Source organism: Coffea arabica, chromosome 7c, assembly GCF_036785885.1.
Source record: "Coffea arabica cultivar ET-39 chromosome 7c, Coffea Arabica ET-39 HiFi, whole genome shotgun sequence".
Taxonomy (NCBI): Eukaryota; Viridiplantae; Streptophyta; class Magnoliopsida; order Gentianales; family Rubiaceae; genus Coffea; species Coffea arabica.
In genome coordinates this window covers 11495569-11520750 of record NC_092322.1, presented here as the reverse complement: position 1 = coordinate 11520750, position 25182 = coordinate 11495569, and the positions used below count along the sequence as shown (strand labels likewise).

Sequence of the window (25182 nt, the reverse complement as noted above, 5' to 3'; positions counted from 1 at the left end):
TTTTTTTAATCTCGACTCGTCTCCAATTTGAAATTAAATTTGAATTCAAACTTTACACCGAGAGATCGTCGAGTTCGAATCGACTCGTCTACGATCCCAGCGAAGACTTCTGGATTTGAGCTTGAATCCACAAGTTGGTCCTGTTGATCTTGAAGTAGGCACCTGTAGGACTCGTTTGTCCGGGAGAAAATGCAAGTTGGCACCTGACTTGCTGTCTATCGACTCTGTCCTAGTATTATTACTTTGGTCCAAGAAAACAAAAACAAAAAGATATCATCAGGGTAGGTATAGGTCCTCTTGTTTTTTTTGAAGATCTGATGTAGGGCAGGAGATAAGTATGGCAATGCATCCTCCAACAGCACAATCGATTGCATTCCGTCACGTTCTTCACGGGTAAAATAGTGTAGAGGGAGCATTGCTCTCTCATTTGCTCTACAGTATTGCTGTATCTTACTGCAGTATTATCACGTGAGTATTGATACATCATTTGCTTTAATCGTGATTAATAGACAGAGCATTTAGCTGGTTGCCTGTTGTTCATCTGGTGAGAAATAAAAATAATATGACTATGGAGAGGAAAAGCAGAGGCTTTTTCCATCTCTTTTCCCTTTTGGATTAGGACCATTAGGTGGCAGGACAAAACAAGAAAACTTTAATTCTGTTGCCGGGAATCGAATCTGGTGAGAAATAAAATAATATGACTATGGAGAGGAAAAGCAGGTTTTTTCCGTCTCTTTTCCTTCTTGGATTAGGACCATTAGGCGGCAGGACAAAACGGAAAGATAATTCCGTTGCCGGGAATCGAACCCGGGTCTCCGGAGTGAAAGCCAGATATCCTAACCGCTGGACGACAACGGATTGATGTGCTGGTTTTGGTAACTTATGTATGAATTCCATTCCTGAGTGGCTATGACAATATTGGACTAAACTTGCATGCCATTTTTTCGCATGCAGTCGATGTATCATGAGTCCAAACAAGAAATTCAAGAACACTTAATATTGATAATGGATGCCTCTCTTTTCATAATCGGTTACAAACAACTAGTGCCTAGTGGGGTGCTGATAATTTCCTTTATCTTTTGCCTTTTGATAATATGAAGAGAATTGTTGGAAAAAGAGGTTTACAATTTCGGAGAATTTCGATGCTACACTTTTTATCTTCTAGTTAAATCCGTGGTGATGACAACAAAGTAGAAAGTTTTTGGCTGAGGGGAACGATTGTGATGGTTTTGTATGATCCGGAGCACAAGACAAAGAGAGGAATGTTTGGAGAATAACATTTTAGCCTCATATGATTTGTCAAAGACAGCTACTATTTATTGGAAAGCTTGGTTTCAATACATTATTGTTATTCATGACAAAATTTCTCATTCTGATCCTCAACTTCTTCTTCTTCTTCTTCTTCCATATAGTCCCAAAATTACTAATTACAAAGGGAATCAAGTGCCAAAATAGTCTCACTGACAAAAGATAAGAGTGCTAATATTGCCATTGTAAAACAAAACTAATTAAAAGAGAGAAAATTAAATGGAAGAGGAAAATTGAACAAAAAGCAATAGTGAATAAAACCGTAGAAAGATAATCATAACGTTGCCTAGTTCAGCTTTCTTGCAACAGGTAGGAAACCTACAAGAACATGAATTTGACGTACTTTCAATATAGTCGATTATCTCAACATTTCTTGGTGATGGAGTCTGCAGAAAATTCAGACGCTTTCTTGCCGGACGTTATCATCTATGAAGTTTCTGTTGATTACCAGTTAAATCTCTCGTTCGATTTGTGTCGTGTATGTAAATTGTGCCATGGCCTCATCTCTCAAGTCATGGCTTCGTCCAATCTCATCTGCAACAACACAAGTCTACCAGGAGTCCTAAAAAACTTGTCATGTTTGAAAAGTTGCACATTACAAGTTCAGCCCAGCAATTAAAGCTGGCCGAAAAGCACATGGATTCAGATGGTTGGATCATCCAATCAAGTTTTATGTTTTTGGAAGCAATGTTGCTCCATACAAGAACCATCTTCCATGCATCTCTCCAGCCCTGCTTTACATCCCTTTTGTAGGGTTTTACTTTGATCCCTCGAGAGAGGATTATAAGGCTGTGAAAGTTTCATATCATGAATCAAAAGGGCTCAGTTGTTGTGATTTATTTATTAGTTTGACAAACAATTCTCGGTAACCTGTTAGTCATCTCTCGAGAGATTTTACTGTTTATATGATGGCTGTCTATGTGGATTGGAGTTCTTGGGCAATCTAACTCTGGTTGGTGGTTGAACATGTTGATGGCAACTACATCAAATGACTTTGATTCCTTGCAGAATTGTCTCCTCCGATGAGGATGAATTGGACCATACTCTATTGTTCTTTGGACCTACAAAGGTTGTCTTTCTACAATATGTTGATTACGGGGTTAATGGGGGTGTTGAGATTTGGGTGTGGAAAGAATACTATGATAAGAATTCTTGGACAAAACACTTGAGGATTTGGAGTAAATAAATTTTGCACATTCTTCTCGTGACAGAAACACTAGTAGTAGTAATACCCAAGGAAAGCCCAAGTACGCCTTTTAAAGAAACTAATAATAATATTTGTGAAAGGGAGAGACTGTCTGACTCCCTATCTATTCTTCTACCCAACTGCTCTGCTGCCTAACTCCTCGATCCCCTACTTGACAACTTCTGTGCATGAAAAAAGAAAAAGAAAAAGAAAATAAAAAAGCCTTATTGTCGTTTTTACTCCTCTAATTACATGAATTAATTTACTGCAAATCTAGGGATAGTACTAAAATTTATTTCAGTAATTAAACCCTAGTGCAAATATATAGTTTAAAAGTCCTCGTATGTTGAATACCCCCTCAATTTTCATCATTTGCAGCATTTTTGTCTAAAATTGATAGACAACTCTCTTTTAAGGAACTATGACAACATAGCCTATCAGCTTGGATTTGGGGTAGGAACAGTCGACAGGAACTTGGATTTGGGGTAGGAACATAGCCTATCAGCTTGGATTTGCATACGATGTAACTCAGTTTGCATACGATGTAACTCATTTTATACAACGTGTAATTATAAAATAAAATTTTGTAGACCCTACACATAGTATGAAAAATGATGTATAAAATGAAATCTGAATCTTACTTTTTTTTTTTTTTGCTAAATCTTGGCCATCAACGTTTCGAAACGATTGCTTCCTGCAACCGTTCCTGCCCCAAATCCCTGCAACTTCGAGAGAAGCGGCATGCATATTACTTATAAATAGTAAAATTTGCTTGTGCTCAATGGATTTCTATCAATGAATTTAAGTGAAGAAACAAGGAATTACGAGAAAATTATATCATGCGCAGGCACACTGAAAATAAAAAAAAGAAAGAAAAAACAGACTATTTTAGTTCTATATTCTTGAACAATGGTAAGTAACTTTAAACTAAAAAGAAGTTGTAACAAACAAAAAGAACAATTTGAATCTTTACCCTTTTTCACGTTTGGAGACGCCATGTAAAAATTTTCTCTTACTTTTATCTTCCCCTCGATTTACTATAGACTATATTGGAGGATATATCTAATCACATATATATTCCGCTATTAGGATAGAATACAAAGGCAAGGGCCAAGTTGAACTTTTCAAATTTCAACACGGGGCATATTCTCTTATTCCCTATTCTCTCTGGTTGCACATTGGCCAGTTAATTCTTACTGTCACAAGAGTGAGACAACAACTAAGCAATATATGAAAATTAACTCCAAGAATCAAAACATAAAATAAAAGAAGGATTTTTCTAAGGGGTGTCCATTTCGTTAACATACAAAATTTTTGAGAAGAAGGATTAAAAGAAGGATTTTTTAAGGGGATTTTTCTCTGTAGCAAAGTTTTTAGATTATATTTTGAGATATTTTTAAAAAATATTTTAAGATATTTAAGAGTAGAAGAGTTTCTAGAATATATTTTGAGATATTTTTTTAAATTTTAAAAAATTAAAACTAATTTTTAGATTACCTTTTAAAGTAGTTTTAAAAAATTTTATTGTATTTGAAAAATTAATTTTTGAAATTCTATGTTCATTAGTTTTATGCACAAGCAAGAATTTTTTTTTTTCCCCGGATGGAATTTACAAGCAAAAGGTTCATCAACCCATGTCTCCCCAAAAAAAATCATATATTTTTTCTATTAATTAAGAGCCACAAAAAAAAGGAGCAACCTGAGATCCATTGGCTAAGAGAAGATCATTATGGAGAGTGTACATTTGTCTACATCACTAAAATTTTTTTTTCAGAAATCTATCATGTATTGAGTTAATGAATTTTTTGGAGAATGAATCAAAGTTAAAGTTTCTACCTAAACAAACAAATCATTTTTTTTTTTGCATTTTAGTGTATTCTCAAGTGATCAGGGATGGATTCTTAAAACTCTGCTCACAAAAAAAAAAAAAATTCACATGCTAAACTTTACCTTTTGGACTTGATTTCTTTGTTTGAACAAAAAAAATTGACTGTGCTTAAATTCCTGCAACTCAGAGAAAAAAAAATGGGGGGAGGAATTCTGCCTCTTCTGTGGAAGAAAGGCACAGCTTTGGTGTTTTTTTTTTTGCTTGCTTTGGAATTTGTATTTTGCTGTATTATATCTGTAAATATCCTTTCCAAACAAAACAAAACAAGGCATCCTGGCAACAAAAATTATCTTGAAAAAGCTAAACCAAAACCAAAGTACTCGCGAATATTTGGGAACTGCCACTTTCCTTTCTCAGGGGACTTTCTCAGGCGTCAAGAAAATGCATCGCCCGCAGGGTGACCTGCTGGGCGATGCAAGTTCCCATTCCCGGCTACTAATGGTGCCTTTGCCTGCCCTCTTTTCTTCTCTCATTCCTCCATTATTCAGCGCATCCCTCTCATTTCTGATTCCCATATTCCTATTCCCATTCCAGTTTCCATTATTCGCCTTCGCCCTTTTATTCCATTCCTCTCTTCTCCTTCAAGCCTCAATCCGTCCCTCATAAATACTAGTCACCCAACTCACAAAACCCAGCTAGATTTTCACCTCAGATACCATTTCTTGAAGACAAAGAAAAGATAAAGAAAGATACAGTTTTTAATTATTTTTTTTATTTTCCATCCCTTGTGGATTCTAGTCACCCAACATAAACCCGGCTAGATTTTAACCCCAGATAACATTTCCTGAACTCCCATTTGATATTCAAGATAATAAAGAAAGAAAAGATATAGAAAGATACAGTTTTTTTTTTTTTTTTTTTTTAGCTTTTTCTTCTTGGGGAATGACTAATTTGGAAGTTTGGCTCAAGAATTTAGTAGCGAACTCATTAGAATCAAAACAAGTACAGTATTTAGCTGAAGCCCACGATTTTTCGCTGCATTTGAATGGTTTTATCGGTGGTGGATTATTTTTGGAACCTTCGATTCCGTCATCATTTGTTTCATTAGTGAATCCGAACAATTCGTCGAATTCTCTTAGTCTGGTCGGAGTTTCATGTAGTGGTGATAGGAGGAGTAGGAGGAGGAGTCGCCGGAGAGGGATCGTTGCTTGTGGCGGCAGCGGAAGCGGGAGGTTTTTGTCAGTGACGCTTTCGACTGTGAAGGGAGGTGAAGGTGGAGAAGGGATTGGTGAGGTCTTGTTGCAAGATGCAGGCAAGAGTGTGGAGTGTGAAACGCCGGCGTTTGAAGAAGGTGAGAAGAAAAAAGAAGGCGAATCTAAGGTGAGAGAAGTAAAAGGAAAGGCTTTGAATACTGTTAAGCATCTTTGGGCTGGTGCTGTGGCTGCTATGGTTTCTAGGTGAACTTTTTCTTCCCCCATCCTTTCTCTTTTTCTGTTACAGGGTATAGATTTACAATTCTGAATTTTTTCTCATACGGCTTAGCTCAAATGCTGGACTCCGTAAATTCTGTCACTTTTCTTTTATTAATTGTTCACATGGCAGCTATAAATTTTCTTTGAATTGATTGTGATTGAATTTGATGCAATTTTCTGTTGAACCAATAAAGAATGCAATTTTTTTTGGTGTAATATGTATATTATCTTCTACATTTTTGTGTGGGTATTGTTTTACGAAGGATTTAAGGATAAAAGGGGTTAATTGGCCAAAATGGTAGAGTTGGTGTCATCTTTCTGCCAACCCAGGTTCAAACGTCTCTTGGAACATCCGCCCGTCGCACAGGGCTTACCTAGTGCATCGTACCCCTCAGTGTGGTTGGCAGGTTATTGCACAAGGCTGGATTTACCTAGTGCGTACTCTCGGTTAAATTGTCTACTAGTTAATTTGGCATTGATTCATGATCAGTTTTAAGTAGTTTAGCATTTGATTGGCTCTGTTGCGTCTGTTTGACAGCATAAAGTTTGCGACTTTTAAACAGATGCTGTTCTGTTTGACATAGCTTAATGAACTTATATCATTTGCCAGATACATGTATAAAATTCAAATCCTTGAACTTTGTTAGTTGTGTGTCCAAAGATTAGTTTGGATGACCCAAATGTGAAGTTTCAACAATCTAGGATTATAGTTATTATGCATAAATTTGACCATGGCATTATTGGTGGTGTTCACCTAGGATCTGAAAGCTGCCAAGTCTTGCACCGGTTCAAGTTGGACACCTAGTTTAGATTTCAAGCCTTTTCTCCTCTCTGCTTTCTTGTCCATGTTATTCCAGTCTGATATTGTGAAAGGTCTGTAAAGTGAGCTCTTAGTCTTAGGTACTCAACTCTTTGAAATTTCCGTAGAACCATAAGCGAGTTGTCACCAAGCAGTCCTTTCTTTTGAATCATTCTGTAGCCCTTCATGTATTTTGTCCTTTTTAGTTTAGTGGATCATTCGTTTACCTAGTTATGAATTCATTTCTTTGCTCTTCTGCTCTGATATATCAGAACTTTTGTGGCACCACTTGAGAGACTAAAGCTGGAATACATAGTTCGTGGTGAACAGAAAAATCTATTTGAGCTGATCAAAACTATTGCTGCCACTCAAGGGCTGAAAGGATTCTGGAAAGGAAATTTTGTTAACATCTTGCGGACAGCTCCCTTTAAGGCTGTCAACTTTTATGCTTATGATACTTACAGAAATCAGTTGCTTAGAATGTCTGGTAATGAGGAGACAACACATTTTGAAAGGTTTGTTGCTGGTGCTGCTGCTGGAATCACTGCTACTGTGCTCTGCATACCTATGGACACTGTAAGTTGCATTTTAGCATTCTGGGAATTTGCTGTACGTATCAAAATGAAAGTAATGTTATCTCTCTGTTAACACCAACTAGTGCTGTGAACATGAAGACATTAGACTAGTAATTTCAGTAGGCATACCTCAAGGTCCGAATTCTGTATCGACTCTTATCTGGACATACTTCACTGCTGTGGTTATGAGTTGTTGAAGATATTTAGAGGCAGTAATTGGGGCCTTAAACGATATCTACCATGTAAACAATTTCCATGTGGTAGCCAAAGTCTGAATTCTTCCTACGTGGTTATTATAATTTGATTATGGCACTTATGCTAAGCAGCAAAAGTACTTCTAATAGCTTTTCTCCAATTTATGCCACTCTCTGCACATGATTCAATGTTCTTCTCTTTCACAGATCAGGACTGTAATGGTAGCTCCTGGAGGGGAAGCCTTGGGCGGTGTAATTGGTGCTTTTCGTCACATGATCCAGACTGAGGGGTTTTTTTCTCTTTACAAGGGATTACTTCCGTCCATCGTAAGCATGGCTCCTTCAGGCGCTGTTTTCTATGGAGTTTATGACATATTAAAATCTGCTTATCTGCATTCACCAGAAGGTCGGAAACGGCTTCAACATATGAAACAACAAGGTGAAGAATTGAATGCTTTAGAACAACTGGAGTTGGGTCCTGTGAGGACACTAATATATGGGGCGATTGCTGGTGCTTGTTCTGAAGCTGCTACCTACCCTTTTGAAGTAGTTAGAAGACAGCTTCAGATGCAGGTTCGAGCTACAAAAATGAGTGCTTTGGGAACTTGCATGAAGATGGTAGAGCAAGGTGGTATTCCTGCACTTTATGCGGGGCTGATTCCTAGCTTGCTACAGGTAACTGTTGTACTTCTTGCTTCAATTCTACTGTTTAGGCAGTATTACAAATATGTAATGTAGATGATAAAGATTGATGTTAAGATGCACGTAAAAGTTAGTGGCTATAGTAGGTTCAAGAGTTTATTTTTGTTCCCAACTGAATGTGGTCATTTTTCATGGTTAATTTAAACCATTAAGCAAATTGCGGAGTTTTAATCCCATGCTAAATGAGGCATTAGGATCGTAGCATACTTCACAAATATATAGAATAGTAATACCCAGATGAATGTAATCAAATAGTTTGCTATTGTTAAGCTGCACAGGAAGATTCTAGATTTTCTGATTGAATGTTGATAAACTGAGGCAGTGCATCATCCATGCAGTCAAGTTGATTCCCCAACTTGATTGTGCTTGACTTTTGAAACACCCAGCTAATCTATCAATTACTTGTAGTTTTTACACAGCTGTTGCTTGGTTTCCATCCACTTGTCAAAATAGTTTTGAGCTTGATCTGTTATTTCGCTATGATTAGTATCTCATGCATATGCCTCTGTCTGTCTTGGAATTGTAATCTACTGGTTCTGCTTATTGACTGGCTGATAGATGTAGTTTATGTCTTTAACATTCAGGTTCTGCCATCAGCAGCGATAAGCTATTTTGTTTATGAGTTCATGAAGATAGTTCTCGAGGTGGAGTTAACGTAAAAGTTAATCCTCCTAATAATAATCTTGCGGAAGTTGATGCTGATTGCTGGCTAGAGCCCATGTCTTTCATAAAGGCCCTGGATCATGATACTTCTTGTGCTCTTATTAGTTAGGTGGAGGAAAGACTTCCAAATTTATACACTTCTATCAAACGCACAGCTACAGGGGCGTTTTCATTTGTCTGCCTTTGTATCTTTCATTTTACATTTGTCAAGGTGGGAAAAAAGAGGGATGCTATCTTCCTCATTTGTGTTAGTGGACATTGTGCATTTTTGGCTGAAGATTTGGATTTCACTAGACTGAATGATGCATCCTGGAGCTAAAATGACCTGTGTTACCTGTCTTTCACTTCCTGGTAAATTCAGGAGTTATACCATGCCTTAATGTCTATTTTCGTAAAGAATCTTCTCCATGATCATCTTCTGATCCTAATGCGACTACCAAAGAAGGAAAGGAAATTCATTGGTGTCTTAAAATTTTTGTGTTAATTTCTCGAAACTGAAGTGTATCTCGTTCTCTTAAGCAACAATCATTAATTTGATGAAAGAATACGTGTGATAAGCAGTCGGGAGAATATAAGAAAGAAAGAAAAACAATATCCAGTATACTACATCAGACCAATTGTTTTGCGTCAGTTCTAATCCAACTTACTGCTCTTTGCAAGAAAAAAATTAAAGACGTTGATAAAGCTGAGAAAGTAGCTTCTATAAAGCAAAAAAAAAGTGAAAAGTACGAGGGCAAGAATAGAATGCGAGAGCAATGAAAACATAAAAGTGACATTAAGCACAACATGCAGTTAGAATGTGAGAGTCCTACAAATTAATCAGGAAATGTGGTAGCATTTGTGCGTGCGTGCGTGTGTGTGTGTTTTTGTTTGAACCATCATTTATTTGTAAGACAACATGCAGTTTTATGAAGTATTATTCGTAAACTGAAATATATTTTTTAGTGAAAACATGATCATACACTAAATCAAGTCAAACACTGGATAAGCTCAGATTAACCCCCCCCCCCCCCCCCCCCCCAAAAAAAAAAAAAAACTTATGTTCATTTTGTATCAATAGAAAGGATATAACAAACCTATTAATTCATTTCTGATTTCTTATTTGTTTTGTTAGTTTTTTGTCATCCAAACTGTATAAAAAGTAACAGCATTGGTCGCATAAAAAGGGTTCACCGAATCCTCCAAGATCATCTTCATCATTCATTTATTGTTCCTAATTCTAGGATTAGTAGTACACTAGAACTCCTTTCAGCCTGTCCTTTTCCTGCTCGATTTCTGCTTTCCTTTTTCCTTTGCTCTTTTACTAGCTTTTAAGGTTTCCATACTAGTTTTACAAAGAGGATGTACGACTTCTTTATAACTTGCAGACATAATTGCTTTCCAAACAATTTGGAGGAGGAAAATGACAGAACTCCCAATGTGGAGGAATCCCATGTAGGAATGAGATGCAAGCAAATCATAACATTAAAGATGGTTATGATTTGATTCTTTAAGTGAAAAACACAAGAACATCTAGACAAAAATTAAAAAATAAAAAATAAAAAAGGGCTTCATCTGTTATTCCAAAGGAAAAATCATACTCCAAAATGTCTAACCAACAAAATTTTGTACCTTTGATTGATGAAGAGACTCCTTCAACCAGTTTCAATAAAAAAAAAAAATTAACTCTCAATGAAACAGCATCTGTACTGTACAGGATCTTGACTTAATCAGCCATACCTCTTATGAGAAACCTCTGGCTGCAGTCATGTGCAATCTTTACCTTTGCTGGCAACTCTACTGACTCCCCGATATCCAGCTCCTACTTTGATCTACAACTCTATTGCTGCCAACCATACTGCTGGTTCCGGTTACCAGCCATGGAATTGGGTCTGCCAGCACCAGAGCCTCCATACTGATTACTTTGGGAGTAATTAGGAGGAGCACCATATCCACTGGCAGCTCCTCGTTGAGCAGCCGGAGGCAAACTGCTTCCAGGGTACGGTGGTCCTCTTCCCTGGGCTGGATATGCACCACTGCCATAACTTCCTCCTTGGCCCCCACGATCTGGATAAAAGCCACTGCTAGGGTTTCCGCCAGAAGGGTATCGACTAGGGCCTCCCGGAGGACCATGCTGCTTCCCATACTGATGATGACTGGGTCCCGATGATAGTGGCGGTTGGGATGGATTCATAGGATGATTTGGTCCAGCCCAATGTTGAGGATTTGCTTGCCCAGATTGTTGGATAGGAGGCAGGCGAGCATGTTGATGTGGATGTTGCACCTTCTGTCTTTTGGCCATTTCTTCATTTTGTCGTTGCTGTTGTCTTTTCTTCTTTGTCTGGAACTCATGTGAGGATTCATACTTTGGCAAACTGCAATGAAGAGATGAAAACAGCTTTTCACATGACTAAGGATGGAAATCTAGTGGAATTGGATACTGTAATCACCAAGAAGTTTCTTTGAAACTAGCATGAGACCACATAGATATAATTAATTCTGGCAAGAAGGTGGTTGGATACAAGCGTGTTTCACATTGAAACAATATATATCTACCCATTTATGTTTGGTCAGTGGAATTGACTCCCAAGGAGAAGAAAGCAGGGTGCAATCCTAAGTTAGGAGATTAAAAAATTTTCACCTTCATGCTGTAACCCCTATTTTTACTAGTACTTTATATTTCTTAATTCATAAAATGACAAGGGTCCACTCACTCTTCATCTTCCAAAATCTTCAGAGGCAGGAAGAAGAGGAAAAGGTAGGGCAGATAGCTTGCATAACCCCTTTGACTCCTCTTCCCTGATCAAATAAGTATAATGCACCATTACTACCCAATTTACTTTCTACTTCCTGTCTTCCTATTTTTGAGCAAAATGTGTTTCAGTTTAGAATAAACAATGCATATGATCCTCAAACAACCGGATCTCAAAAGCCTTTATTTGGCTAATGGGTGTTTTCAAATGGTTATATTGCTAACTTTATGTGACAGCTCATAGGACATACCTCCTTGGATCACATGGCCGCGGGTCCACAAAGAAATACTCAGCAACCAGTGCCTCCTGTGCTGATATTCTCTAAAAAGGTTCAGGCAGAAGTAACATCAAAGAACAGTACAAGTTTAAGAGAAAATACATTAGCATAGCTAAGCAGATAATTTAAGAATCAGATCTAGGAAACACAAGAAGATTTACAAAAGACGCCCATATTTCAACATGCAAATGCCAGTGAGTTAATGTCCATCCACAAACGCTCAAACTTTTTAGAAATGATTTTTGGGCAAAGGAACTGCCAAAAATGCTACTCGTGAGGTTTGCAGTCCTTTTTTTGTAAGGTTTTTTGAGCACTAGTGCTGCACTATGCTATCTCTCACAAGCAAGATTCATTGTCCTAGAAAAACGATTGGAACTATTACTGCAACTAGTGTTACAGAAGCTAAACAGTTAATTATTTTTTATTCCACTTCCTAAATCAAACATATCATTTGGGAGAGATACCTTGGAAGGATCTAGACACAGCATCTTATCCAGTAGCTCCAAAGCATGGGAGTCAAAACTGCACAAGCAAAATGTCAAACATGCACTGCAATTTAAAATAGTAATAGTCAGAAAATTATAAAACTGTTTCCTTAACTGTCTAAAGACCTCCTTAATTCGCCTCTTCATTGGCCTTGCTGGTTTGAACTTGTTATACCAGGGAATCTTGGAAACACCAGGCCAATTAATCTCATCAGGGGTACCACAGAGTTCAAAGATCTTGTTCAATTGTTCAGGCTGCAATTAAAAATTAAAAACAGAAGACAGAAATAAGCTCCCTTCAACCCATGAAACAGAAAAAAGAAAAAAAGTAAGCAGGAAGAGACCAAATGCTTCAAACCATTTATTACTCTGATAAGTTTGAAGCAATTACACCAAGGAAAAATCTCCTGTTTGTGTCCAAAATAAATAGTGAAACTATTCTCAACTTAGAAGCAGTGGCCTTCTAACTTATTGTACGTTGGTAGTGATACTAATCTGGAGTCATACTACTTTTTCTCCAAATAATCAGAGAATCTTTTAAAGAAGAGTATATTTTTGTCTTTTTCTAAAGCCTAAGTGTCTACCTGCAATATGCAACCAATTACATAGTTGCTCAACCGAAATACAATGGAGTGATCAAGGCTTCATAGCACTTCTCCATGCCAACTCTACAATGTAACACAGGAAATGTGCATCGAAACTAGTGAACCATCAGTTAGGTTAAGCAACTAAAACTATTACGAGCCTCTTTATAACATGATCTCCTACCCCAGGTGCACCCCATCTCTCCTATCCAGCAAACCCTCAAAGAAATGGAGTAAGGGAGAGATGACAATTTTAAATGCTCTCCTCCATAAAAATGAGAAGGATTACATTTGAACTTTACATGGTTAACAATAGTCCAATTTGACTTGTCTTGATAACTAGGAGATCAATTCCTCCTTTCTGATGGGTGCATTCCAATAACAATAAGCACATACATTATAATAGCTAAGACCAAACCAAATAAAGCATAACCAAGAAGCTAGCTTCAGGTGTAGTAAAACTACATTATGTATACACAGAGCAGCTTAGAGATCACTTGATTGGTGTCTCCCAGATAGTTCAAAAATCATAGTTTATGAAAGAACTAAATCAATTAATTGATTTAGCTGTAAAAGAAGAAAAAATCCACTTGCTAAGAGGTTCACACAGGAACTAATAACGTGATTTGTGAAACTATATGGATACAGATTTAGAGAAACTTCTATTATCCCAGTAGACAAACTATTCAGTAAAAAGTTCAGTCAAATGCATTTTTCTCCTGATTTTCCTTTTTATCTTACATTGCCACTTTGAACTATCATGTCATTTCCCACGATTTGATAAGTCCTTCAGTTTGAGAGAAGGAGAATTTATTATGGCACCTTTTGGCAAGTGAGTTTTTTAGGTGTTTGTATAAAACTTTACCGTAGAATTTGTAGAAAAACTTTTTGAGGTGTGTAAAAACTTTCCTTTTTAACCAAACAAAAAATTTTCCTTTTTTTCCCTTTTCTTTTTTCTCCTCATCTTCTCCCCCACACCATTGATCTCCTTCTCCCTCCCTCCCCACTGCCAGCTGGGCGACCCTGGTCGCGCAACCAGGTCATGCGACCAGGGTCATGCTGGGGAGAGGGAGAGGGAGGGGGAGAAGGGAAGGGGGAGCGGAAAAGGGGAAGATAAGGGGAGGAGGAGAGGGAGGGAGGAGAGAGAGAAGAAAGGAAGAAAAAAAAAGGAGGTGGGTGAGGAAGAAGAAGAAAGGAAAGAAGGGAAATTTTTCGTGTGTTTTTGGGTATTTTGAGGTGCGTATTTTAAAATCTTTAAGAAGTTTTTTGATGTTACTGTAGCTAAAGCTGTTAAAAAAACTTGTACGCGAAAACTTCGCAAAAAAAAAAACTCATTGCCAAATCCCTTACAAAAACTGTAATCCTGAACTCATTCAAACAGTATTGTTGCAATTAGTAGTTCACAAAAGCAATCTGAAGAAAGGGCATAGTAAAGGGCCAAACAGCATTTGCCTCAACCAGTTCATGCAACTCTGAAGTGTACCATCAGATAATTGCTTGGGATTCCATGCTTAGACAGCATAATGAGTGCTGGGTTTCCAAGCTTGAGCACTATTTCGTGGCATTCAAAGATCTTGGTATGGTAAAGATCAGGTTTCATTCTTATAGGTACACAGAAGATTATATGACAGATGACTCAGCCCTTAAAGATGCAACCAACTTTTAGCAGGATTTTGATGTGCTAAAAAAGTTAAATGGAAGTAAAAAGCTTTCAACATGGGATAATTATTAAGTAAAAAGCTTTTGGGATGCTCCAAAAGCCAACAATGCTCCCTATTCTTTCTCCTAGTGTATACAAATTGAACCAATCTAATAAATAATCATGACAATCATCCAAGTTCGTTTCATGAAGCAATTGTAAGAAAAAGACAAAACACCATCTACTTTGACTCTTCCAAAATTCCTTAACAGATAAATAAGATATGACAATTCAAAAAGTAAGATAAGACAGTTTTTCTTTCGTTTCATGAAGCAATTGTAAGAAAAAGACAAAACACCATCTCCTTAACTCTTCCAAAATTTCTTGACAGATAAATAAGATATGACAATACAATTCAAAAAGTAAGATAAGACAGATTTTTTCTTAAAGAAAATATAATGAAAAAATGGCCAAAAAAAGAGTACAACAACTCGAGGTGTATGCCTAACCTCATTTTTTCCAGGTAAGATTGGTTTTCCATGCAAAAGTTCAGCAAAAATACAGCCAACGGACCACATGTCTACTGCTGAATCATACTTCGTAGCTCCAAGAAGCAACTCTGGAGGTCTGCTCAATACATAGAAGAATAAATTTTCTTAATTGAAAATCAAGTTATAATATCAAAGACATGGTCCAGCTATAAGGAAAATCATCATCCTTCGACTGCTATTTGGTCTAATTACCTGTACCAGAGAGTAATTACTCGATTTGTGAGATTGGCATTGTGATCATTGGAGAATGATCGTGCTAGCCCAAAATCTGCTAGCTTCAGGTTTCCCTTATTATCTATGAGCAGATTGGAGCCTGCCAAACCCAAAAACAGAACATAGCATCATATGCACACCTGAAATCCTAGATAATATGTTTAGAAAAGAATAAAAAGGTTAACCTTTGATATCTCTGTGAAGCACGTGATTGAGATGACAGTAATGAAGGCCAGTAAGCAGCTGCTTCATATAACACTAAGAAAAACATATTATTAGAACAATGCTAAGTGATGGATTGACAAAAAAAAAGTGACAGATGCTCATTACAAAGAGTAAATCCTCCTTGTCCAAGGTTACATACTTTGATTTGTGGAATTGTAAATCTCAGTCCAGGACGATCAGCAAGTCCCGTCAAGTCATGGTCCATATACTCAAAAACCATGTAAATGCTGCCTTTGTATCTATTACCTTCTGCATTTCAAAAATAAAATACCATATGCGATTTCAGTATTTGGGAGTTTAGGGTCATTGAATTCTCACAGAAACAGGAAACACAAACTTGAAAATTTTCTGCACGTCTAGTTACCATGATTCACTTGCTCATCTGCCTCGCGACCTGAAAAAGAGTTTGTTATACGTAAGACAACAAAACATATGGTAAATGTTCGATGTTTATGAATTAAATAACCACTCTGAACATATGGAGAAGGATGAGTACCAGGAGAGGTCACAATCTCTTTCAGTTTAATAACATTTTCATGCTGCAGCTTCTTTAGAATTTTTATTTCACGAATGGCAGTTATAGGGAACTGCAAGAAAAAAAAAATCAGAATTTAGTCGTTAGCGTTCTGAAAAGAGGAGGCATATCCATTAATCCGCTAAGGAAATTAAAATGACATAAGCTAAAGAAAATAAGAAACTGACTAAAATAACAATACCCCTTCTTTTTCATTGTCCATGCGTATCTTCTTTAACGCAACAACTTCTCCAGTTTTTCTTTCTTTGGCCATATATACTTGGCTGGAAATTTGAGAGGCAAAAGAAAAATCATGGAATAAAAAGAAAAAATATAAAATAAAAAGAAAAGAAAAGAGAAGGAAGGAAACCTTTACAACCATCAAAAGCAAATCTAACAAAACACAACTAAAAAGGCCAAAAATTTTAGTGCAACCAAGTCGTTTAGTCATTAGACAGATGTTAGCAAGGATGTTAACACTACAGACGATAAAGCAGAAGTTAATCTGATAACCTTAATAGCATTCGACAAATGATAATCATGCATCCAACACATTGGCTCATAGATCACAAAAAACAATAGACTTTGCCTCTTTGCTAAATAGGGGAGTATGAAGAATAAAGCTAAGTTAACTTAAGAAGATTGTTGTGTGCTTTGTATGACCCTTACTGCAAAAACAAGATACTGAGCTCAAAAAATTGTTTAGCTATCAACACAATGACCACATCCTTCAATCAAGTAGGTATGAATCATAACATTCAAACCTTGCTAGAGACAAGAAAACATTTCAACTTTATCCTAATTGATATCTATCTGAATGCCTTTAATTCAATTAGCAAAATTTTAGAAAGAAAATCCAAACTGACAGCTTCAATACCATCAACTATTAGGAATACCAAGTTAATTTGTTAATCTAGCCACATTAAACTCTTAAAAAATGATAGCTGATGCATTATTTTATAATTAGTGTGCAACTACCAAATTAAAGCAGTTGATATTGTATGTAGAAAAACTTAAACGATTACTAGGGCATAATGCCAACATAAATAGTTTGATCATATTCACGAAGCATGATTTGTCAAGGCTCCACAACAGGTATGTCATTTCTTTTAGGCAAAGGATATCTATACCCTCTTCAGAGAAGAAAAAGATCACCTTGAAGAAGATCCATTAGTGAAGGGAAGCTTACAAACTTCTGATTACACTGTATTCTCGGCTTAGGAAGACATGTTTTCTTCTTTTCCTTTTTTGCTTAAGGAGGGCTTTTTTTTTTCTCCTGTTCTTTTTTTTGAGGCTGCTCTTGTGTCGCTCAAGATGGATTTCTCAGTTCCTTAAACACACTAAGGGATCCTATAGTCGGCAAAATGAACATGATATTGAGTCTTCAGAACTCTTTGCCAATAATATCATTGCTTTCAACTTTATAAGAGGAAAAAGATTATCTAAAGATGAATTTCTTTGACTGTGAGAAGGTATGGAAATGTTATGAGATTGGGCAACCAACTAGTCCAGAAAAGTTTAATTGAAACATCAGTATTAAGATACTTGCAGCAAGTTTCTTACAGAAACTCTTTGCTAAACAAAGAATCCAATCATAAATTATGACAAGTGAGTGAAGTTGAAATCATCCAAAATCTTAGGATCTCATGAACAACATATGCATGGGATTATCAATCAATACATCAAAATAGCTAGTTATCTTAATATTCAATTAGATGTCAACCGACTATGAATTAACCATAGTGTCCGTTCCCAGCACACGAAACAAGAAAATTTCCAATATCCCAAATGTACCAATATATGAAGGCTAGAGACAAAAGAACAGTATCACCAAAACCAAATTTTGCAGCTTTGGATTACTTATTGTTCCATAATCAAAGTCTAGCGAGTTACAACATTGGATAATTAATCTTTGACTCTTGATTACTACAAATTAACAATTTAACAAAGAACTTCATTATCTCCAAACTTTTCTGATGACAAAAACCTGTTAACTTCTAATACAGTCCTAAATGGAATAGGACAGCATTGGTCTCATCTGGCATTGACAGCCTGGTACTTTCTCATGCATAGATAACTGGATATTTATATACTCTGTGACCCTCTAAGATAGCTAAAGAAAATTCGTGGATGGCCCCTAGAAACTAGTAACTCCCCAACAGATGAATAAAATACCCAAAAACTAACGCACAAAAACTCGACCAAAGATAAAACAAGGCAACAGAACAAGTTCCCAAATATCAATATGATATATAACCCCCCAACCAAAAAACAAGGAAAAAGTAAACAACCATATCAATTAACAATGCAATTCAAAATTACACAAAACAATAATAATCTAAATTCACCATACGACCTAAGAAATCGTGACGTGTAAATTTTCACTCTTGAAATTCAAAAAAAAAACCAAATAATAAGTAAAAGACGCAATCTTTCTTTTTTTTAATAAAAAAAGGAAGCTAACCCATAAGTTCCTTCACCAATTTGCTCAAGCTTCTCGAAGCATTCAACGCTACGAGACCCCCATGAAGGCGACTCCTCCAGATTCAGCTGCCCCGGAGCCGCCGCCGACATCTTTATAATACTTGAATGGGAGGGGCGCTTATGCTTTATACTTATTTATTCAATCAAAATATTCTATCAATGCCAAGCCAATTAGGGCGATTTTTTATGCAGAGAATGAGAAAAGAGAGATGGATTAGGATTAATGATTCAGGTGGAAGCCATGGATGTTTTTGCTGGGGACTGAAGCTATTCGAGAACTGTAGTAGTTGATATTTTGGGGAAGGCGGCATGTGTGTCTATTGAAGGGGTAGACCCATGTATCATTAAAACGGTTCGGGTCTCTTTGAAATTTATGTAAAATTTGGGGGTATCTTTTTGGAAAGTCTGTTTCCTCCTCCCCCCCCACCCCCCCCCCCCCCCCGCCCCCTCCTTTGAAGGATCGCTGTTTCAATTGTTACAGTGCTAGTTTTGAGGTAGAGAGGGTAGGAACAATTGTAGTCTTTGTAGATTAGTTCTTCCTCCATAATTTGTAAAGTTTTTTACAAATTAGAAGATGGTAAAACTAATATGGTGAATCATTTGTACAAAATATAAATATATAGCAATTGTAAATATTTCCTCTTAAATTTGGGAAATTGTTGGTTTCAGTCGAGCAATCTATCACCTCAATTAGTGAGTCGAATTAATTTCAAGTATCCCTGTACTCATGCTTAAATTCAATGTCTAGTAACAGTACTCAAACTCGAGCTAGCAAGTTGTTTGAACAAAGTTCGAGCTCGACTCGACGTAATATTAGAAAGTCTCAAACTCGACTCAATCAAGCTCAAGAAATTGACAAACTCGATATCAAGGTCAAGTACTCGAGCTCAACAAATTGTTAGGGTCATAAATATTGCAAATAATTAACCTAAAAAGATAATTTAATTATTTATAATATATTAATTAAATGTGACACCGAGTGCTCGGTAGAATTCAACGAGCTCTCGAGTATATAATATACATATTCGAGATTGACTCGAAACTTTAGTCGAGTAGCTCGAACTCGCCATTGACCAAGTCCAAGTCAAGCAGTTGACTGAACTATTCATGAGTTCGAGTCAAGCTGTTCGATTGAATTGCATCCCTAGCCTCAATTAGCCAATAAAATCTTTTCCAAAATAAATTGCAGAATTGATTTGGTACTAGCACACAATATCTCATGAATTATGTGGAATACGCGAAATAGTATGTGAGAATAATTTTTCGAACAAATGCTCAATGAACAATTGGTAATATACACTTAAATCATACTTAACTTACCATGGTAATACAGACAACCGCCGCGATTAATGCATCCTTACACGTTTCTAAATTAATTAAACTTTTTTAAAAAAATTTGTTTAACCGGCGTTCAATAAATACTCATTAACACATTTAAATTCCATATAACCTACCATACATGCACGTGTGCTAACAATCACTATCCACCCTTGCATTTATACAGTTTCAGTAATTATTCTTACCTTTCCAAAAATCTAGCACCTGAAGTACACAAGACAAACCGTTACACAAAATACTACTACCATCTGAAACCCCTAGTAAAGAGTGTTTGTAGGTATCAGTTACCCAAACTGAATTAAGAATTGCATTATTTCACTTAGTTGTACAACCTGTGAAGTGGTGTCTACGGCGTGTGCTCAATTAATTTCACATTGCATGGAACAATTCACTATCTTATATCGTTATTTGGTAAAATAGCCTTTAGTTGTCAAAAACGGAACTATAAAGTATAACTGAAGTTTGAGTTCAATTCAATACTACCATTTTGTTTATCTTGGATGATGTGGAATACGTTATATTTCAATCTTTTAAGATCACTTAATACTAAAGTTAAGAATGTTCTGAAGGATCATCCTTAATTCAGTTCAGGAGTTGAAGCCCATGTCTTCAAATTCAAAAGTGCAGGACTTGTCTTGAGCGTTTTAGTTCACAAAACAGTTGCGATTTGTATAGAAAGTTGATGCAGCTGCTGCTTGAAACAGAAACCCATAGCATCAGCTAGGGGTGCTGGCAAGTCAAGCTGCTCGCGAGCTACTCGCGAGCAGCTTGATCAAAAGCTTGACTCGAGCTCGGTAAAATCGAGCTCGTGTTCGAGCTCGGTAAAATCGAGCTCGTGTTCGAGCTCGGTAAAATCGAGCTCGAGTTCAAGCTCGAGCTACTCGTTAAATTTAACGAGTCAAGTTCGAGCTCAAGAAATAAGTACTCGAATGCTCGTCGAGCTTAACCGAGTTTTCATATTTTATTTATATTATATATTTATATTATATTATATATTATATATTTTTTAAAAAAATTATAGATTTATTTCAAAACTCGAGCTCGAGTTCGAGTAGCTCGGGCTTGATATTTACTCGAGCTTACTCGAGTTCAAACGAGTCGAGCTCGAGTTTTGTTTTATTTCATCGAGTCGAGCTCGAGTCCAAATTTTTTTACTCGATCGAGCTCGAGTAGCACAAATTTTGATCGAGTTCGAGCTTGAGTATGGTGCTACTCGAGCTCGACTCGGCTCGATAACACCTCTAGCATCAGCTGCTTCCCTGCATATTCTTGATCATTTTTTTTCCTTTTAATCTTCTTCTGGGTGACATATACTCTTGATTCCAGGATCTAGTCATGATTGAATCATCCAAGTCAACAAGCTCCTCAACATTCTACAACTCTAAAGAGTACCGGATTTTTTTAAAATTTTCTCCCCAACAATCTGGTAGGCTGCAAACCGATCGAGGAAAGAGAGAAGGTGCATAGCATATCAGTAAAATCTCCTCAAGGAGCATGGCTCTTTTCCATGGAGGGCCACCGGAGCATCTAACGGCCAAAGCAGCTCACAATTCTCCCATTTTTCACTCAGTATCATAAGCAAATGAGCAACGTCTACTTGAAATGCATGCGGGGAGGAAATGGTTCTTGTAATGTATAAAATTAGTACAACACCCTAAAATGGATTAAAAAAAACTACTATATAAGACAAAATAATAGTTGCATTAATGATCATAACATAATTATAAAAGACAAATTTTACGAGTCTATTGGTGCCAAATGAATTACTAAATTTTTTAGTAAAAAATCTGGGGAGCCCTAAACTGTCATCGCTGTCTACTTTTGGCTCCTGATCTATTTTTTATCTCCAGTTAGTTCTTGAATAATTAAAAATGTATAATTTAACGATTTTTTGACCATTTTAAATATAAATTCTGTCGGCAACAGAGTATGTGAATGGAGTTGGATCGAGGAAAAGAAGGCATGACTAATCTATCGGAATCCGCAGAACCAAAGTCAGGCATCAGACTTCACTCGGGGTGCAAACCAACCCAATGACAGGACCAATGTCTAGTTCTTGACATTGTCATGGGCAGCATGGCAGTAGTTTCAGCACATTTTTCTGTTTTTAGTTGTTTTCTGGTTTCTTATTCCGTCTAGAAGTAGTAGGCTATGTATAGATATATCAATTTTAATACTTGTTGTTTATTTGAAATTTATACCTTTGTCCCTGTATGTGCGGCTGGGTTTAGATTCTTGTTAGAACTTATCTATTTTAGAGTTTTGATCGTGGGTCGCTCTAGTTCTATTTTGGGACTTTCGATAAAACTAATTTATATATTCAAATAAAAGTTAACCTATAGATTTCAAGGGATTTTCCATAAAACAAATTCCTGTATTCACACAAAATTTTGTCTATGTTGACGTCCAGAATGCAAGAAATACAGGAGATTACCTTTTTTTTGTGTTATGTAATAAAGGGTATGCTTATAGGAATTGTAAGCCTCAATTTTTGGTCTTTGAGAACGCTTTAAAGTATACATCTAAAATTTTAGCCATACAAACGTAGTTTAAATAGAGGAAGTAAAAGATTAACCTTCGAAAAAGGAAGCTATCCTCAAAAAATTGGATTTCATTTGTTAAGGAAATTTATTTATTCTTCGTTAATTGGTAAGCACAAGCTCATGAGAGAGACTTAAACAGATAGAAGAGAGAGTAATTTAGAATAATCAAGCACAAAACTTGTAATTTGAATAGGAAGCTAATTAGATATTTTGGATGTCTACGATAAAAGATAGAAGAGAGTAATTTAGAATAATTGGACTTAAAACTTGTAATTTGAACAGGAAGCTAGTTAGATACTTTAGATGTCCATGACTATAACAACTAATACTTTAGATGCAACACTTTTACAACTAATTCTATATTGGGGGAAGGAGGTACGGGGATAAGGGCGGATTCAAGTAAGTGTCCTATACTTTGGGAGGGGGGTGATGGAGGTAGACTAAGCTAAGTTATTTGAGAATTCAGAAGCAATTAAACTGCCTCCGAAAATATTTTAGAAAATCTTGGATAGGATATGTAGATAAAGGGTTGTGTCAGGCCCTTAAGGAATTAAGGGTGTCGTTTGGTGACAATTGCTGTGCGTTTTGGAGACTTGTGGGCAGGATGGCTTAAACGATGCAGTTGCACTAATTCAGTTAGTTAGGAGTATTATTAGTTCGTTGGAGAAGATAATAGAATAATAGAATTGTATAAAGATTCCATTACTTGGAGATTACAAAAATATCTGGAATAATACAAAGATTACTTTCTCTCTCTTATCGGTTACTCTCTCTCTCTTGTCTCATTCCTCTTTCTCTCAATTCCTTCTCCTTCCCCAAATTCTTTCCCCAGCTTCGCTATTCCCTGCATCTAGTTCAGGAGCCCTAGCCCGACATTTGGTATCAGAGCAGCCGATCCTTGGCTGCTTGAGACACCTCCAATGGCGGAAAACACTCGGTACCGTTCTCTGGAAGATCAAATCAAGAAACAGGAAACACGACTGCAAGAAGTACTGGAGACTCTAGCCGCAGCTCAGAATTCCGGCCAAAATAACTTGCAGCAGAAGTTCCAGGAAGAACTGGCGCAGAACAACGCGAGGGTAGAGGCGATGGTAGGGAATTTGGACGAGAGGTTCAGTAAGATGGAGATGAAGTTCGATGCGCTACTGAAGGTGATGATGAAAGAAAAAAGCATGCCAGAAGCGGAAGCTGGGTCATCGGAGCCAATCTTGCCTACTCCTCCGCCGCATTTGAAGCTCATGACTTCCACGGAAGTGCATGGAGTCCAGCCTGAGGTTAGAGGTAAGGCTTTTACCCCTAGCATGCCGCGACGTGAAATGCCTATATTCGCATCTGGTAATCCTAGAGAATGGTTAAGGAAATGTCAAAAATATTTTCTGAATTATCAAATACCTGAGTATCAAAGGGTAGACATGGTGGAGATGTTCTTGGAGGGGCGAGCGGACATTTGGTTCCAGGGAGTGAGATTGGAAAGACCGTGGTTGACTTGGTCAGAATTTTGTGAACTTTTGTGTGAAAGGTTAGCCGTGAAGTGGTCACGTGATGTAGTTGAGGAATTCAATAAATTACAACAAAAAAGGACAGTAGAGAAGTATGAAGAAAAGTTTAAGGAATTAAAAACTCTCATGCTGATTAGAAATCCTAGATTAGATGAAGGATACTTTATATCCAGCTTCATTAGTGGTCTTAAGAATGAGATTAAACCTATGGTCAAAATGTTCAAGCCAAAGACCCTATCCAAGGCCTTTGAGGTTGCTGAAATGCAGGAGTGCTCTTTGGATACATTATCCAAGCAGCATAAAAACTCAGGAAGGACTGCAGTGGAACCTAAGTATGGGATGTACAGGAACCATGGAAATAGCCAAAACAATCCAAGCACTTATAAACTTCCAGTTATTGATCCAAATATCAGAAAGGGTGACACTAGATCCCAGGAAGTGAGTAAGATCTCAGCTGAGGAAATACAGTATAGGCGTAAAAACAACTTGTGCTACAGGTGTGGGGACAAATTTGGGATAGGACACCAGTGTAAACCTGGAAGATTGAACTGTATCAATATAGATGAAGAAGAGGAGGCCGAATTCGAGAATGCTGAAGGAGAGCAGGATGAGCTGATTGAGAGGGTAGAAGAAATGGCTGAGGTTTCACTGAATGCTCTAGCAGCAGCAGCAATACATAGGAAATCTATTATGCTCCTAGGGAGTTTAGGGGGAATACTTGTTAAAATCCTTGTTGATACGGGTAGTTCTGATAGCTTCATACACTACCAGTTGGCTAAGTCTCTTCAGCTCCCTTATCAACAGTTAGACCCTTCACAGTGACCTTGGCAGATGGCACCGACATCACTAGCAGAACAATCTGTCCAGGTGTTAAATGGCTAATACTGAACTATCAGTTTCAATTCGACTAGAAGATAATGGAGTTGGGAAACTGGGATATTATCTTGGGAATTGACTGGATGTGTCAATTTAGTCCAATCACTTTTGATTTCCATGCACTTAGTATTGCCCTTAGCAGTAGGGGTGACTTATTGCATCTCCAAGGCTTCGTCAACCAACCTGTGATGGAACTTGTACGAGGAAAAGATCTCAGGACATTTATACAAGACAAGCAAAGGAGCTGTGCCTCTTTGCAAATGGAGTTCAAGGGTGATAAAGAGGAGGATATTCCAGAACAGGTGGCTTCGGTTTTGCAGCAGTTTTCTAAGGTGTTTACAACTCCTCAAGAACTGCCTCCTGAGAGGGAACTAGATCATCAGATTGCGTTGAAACCAGGGGCCGAGCCATTCAAACTCAAACCTTACAGGTACCCCCACGCACACAAATCTGATATTGAAAAACAGATTACTGAAATGCTTACAAATGGGATAG

General features: G+C 37.1%; 2 protein-coding genes and 1 non-coding gene across 3 annotated transcripts; 1 reads left to right on the top strand and 2 right to left on the bottom strand.

Annotated features, from left to right (window-relative positions):
- Positions 1-786: 786 nt before the first annotated feature.
- Positions 787-858, bottom strand: TRNAE-UUC (transfer RNA glutamic acid (anticodon UUC)). The gene has a single exon. It is a non-coding gene; the product is annotated as a tRNA-Glu (tRNA).
- A 3781-nt stretch (positions 859-4639) lies between these two features.
- LOC113698801 (probable mitochondrial adenine nucleotide transporter BTL3) lies at positions 4640-9020 on the top strand. The gene is made up of 4 exons (XM_027218747.2): positions 4640-5779; positions 6866-7169; positions 7570-8037; positions 8649-9020. The coding sequence occupies exons 1-4, from the start codon at positions 5265-5267 to the stop codon at positions 8721-8723; spliced, it is 1362 nt and encodes a 453-aa protein (XP_027074548.2). The 5' UTR covers positions 4640-5264; the 3' UTR covers positions 8724-9020.
- Positions 9021-10265: 1245 nt separating this feature from the next.
- On the bottom strand, positions 10266-18759 carry LOC113698800 (cyclin-dependent kinase C-1-like). Its single transcript, XM_027218745.2, has 12 exons — positions 18412-18759; positions 16150-16231; positions 15930-16020; positions 15798-15827; positions 15573-15682; positions 15394-15466; positions 15188-15308; positions 14954-15071; positions 12337-12476; positions 12201-12258; positions 11710-11780; positions 10266-11081 (listed from the first exon to the last, which is right to left on the bottom strand). Exons 1-12 carry the CDS (start codon positions 18519-18521, stop codon positions 10547-10549), a joined length of 1539 nt encoding a protein of 512 aa, XP_027074546.2. The 5' UTR covers positions 18522-18759; the 3' UTR covers positions 10266-10546.
- Between the last annotated feature and the right edge of the window lie 6423 nt (positions 18760-25182).

Bases quoted from the DNA above. Each gene is read 5' to 3' on its own strand.
- LOC113698801 (XM_027218747.2), top strand. From the start codon at position 5,265: ATGACTAATTTGGAAGTTTGGCTCAAGAATTTAGTAGCGAACTCATTA. The intron at 5,780-6,865 runs GTGAACTTTTTC...CTGATATATCAG, and splicing joins GTGGCTGCTATGGTTTCTAG to AACTTTTGTGGCACCACTTG. The intron at 7,170-7,569 runs GTAAGTTGCATT...TCTCTTTCACAG, and splicing joins TCTGCATACCTATGGACACT to ATCAGGACTGTAATGGTAGC.
- LOC113698800 (XM_027218745.2), bottom strand. From the start codon at position 18,521: ATGTCGGCGGCGGCTCCGGGGCAGCTGAATCTGGAGGAGTCGCCTTCA. The intron at 16,021-16,149 runs GTATTGTTATTT...TTTTTCTTGCAG, and splicing joins TGGACAATGAAAAAGAAGGG to TTCCCTATAACTGCCATTCG. The intron at 11,781-12,200 runs GTATCTCTCCCA...GAACCTTTTTAG, and splicing joins TGTGTCTAGATCCTTCCAAG to AGAATATCAGCACAGGAGGC.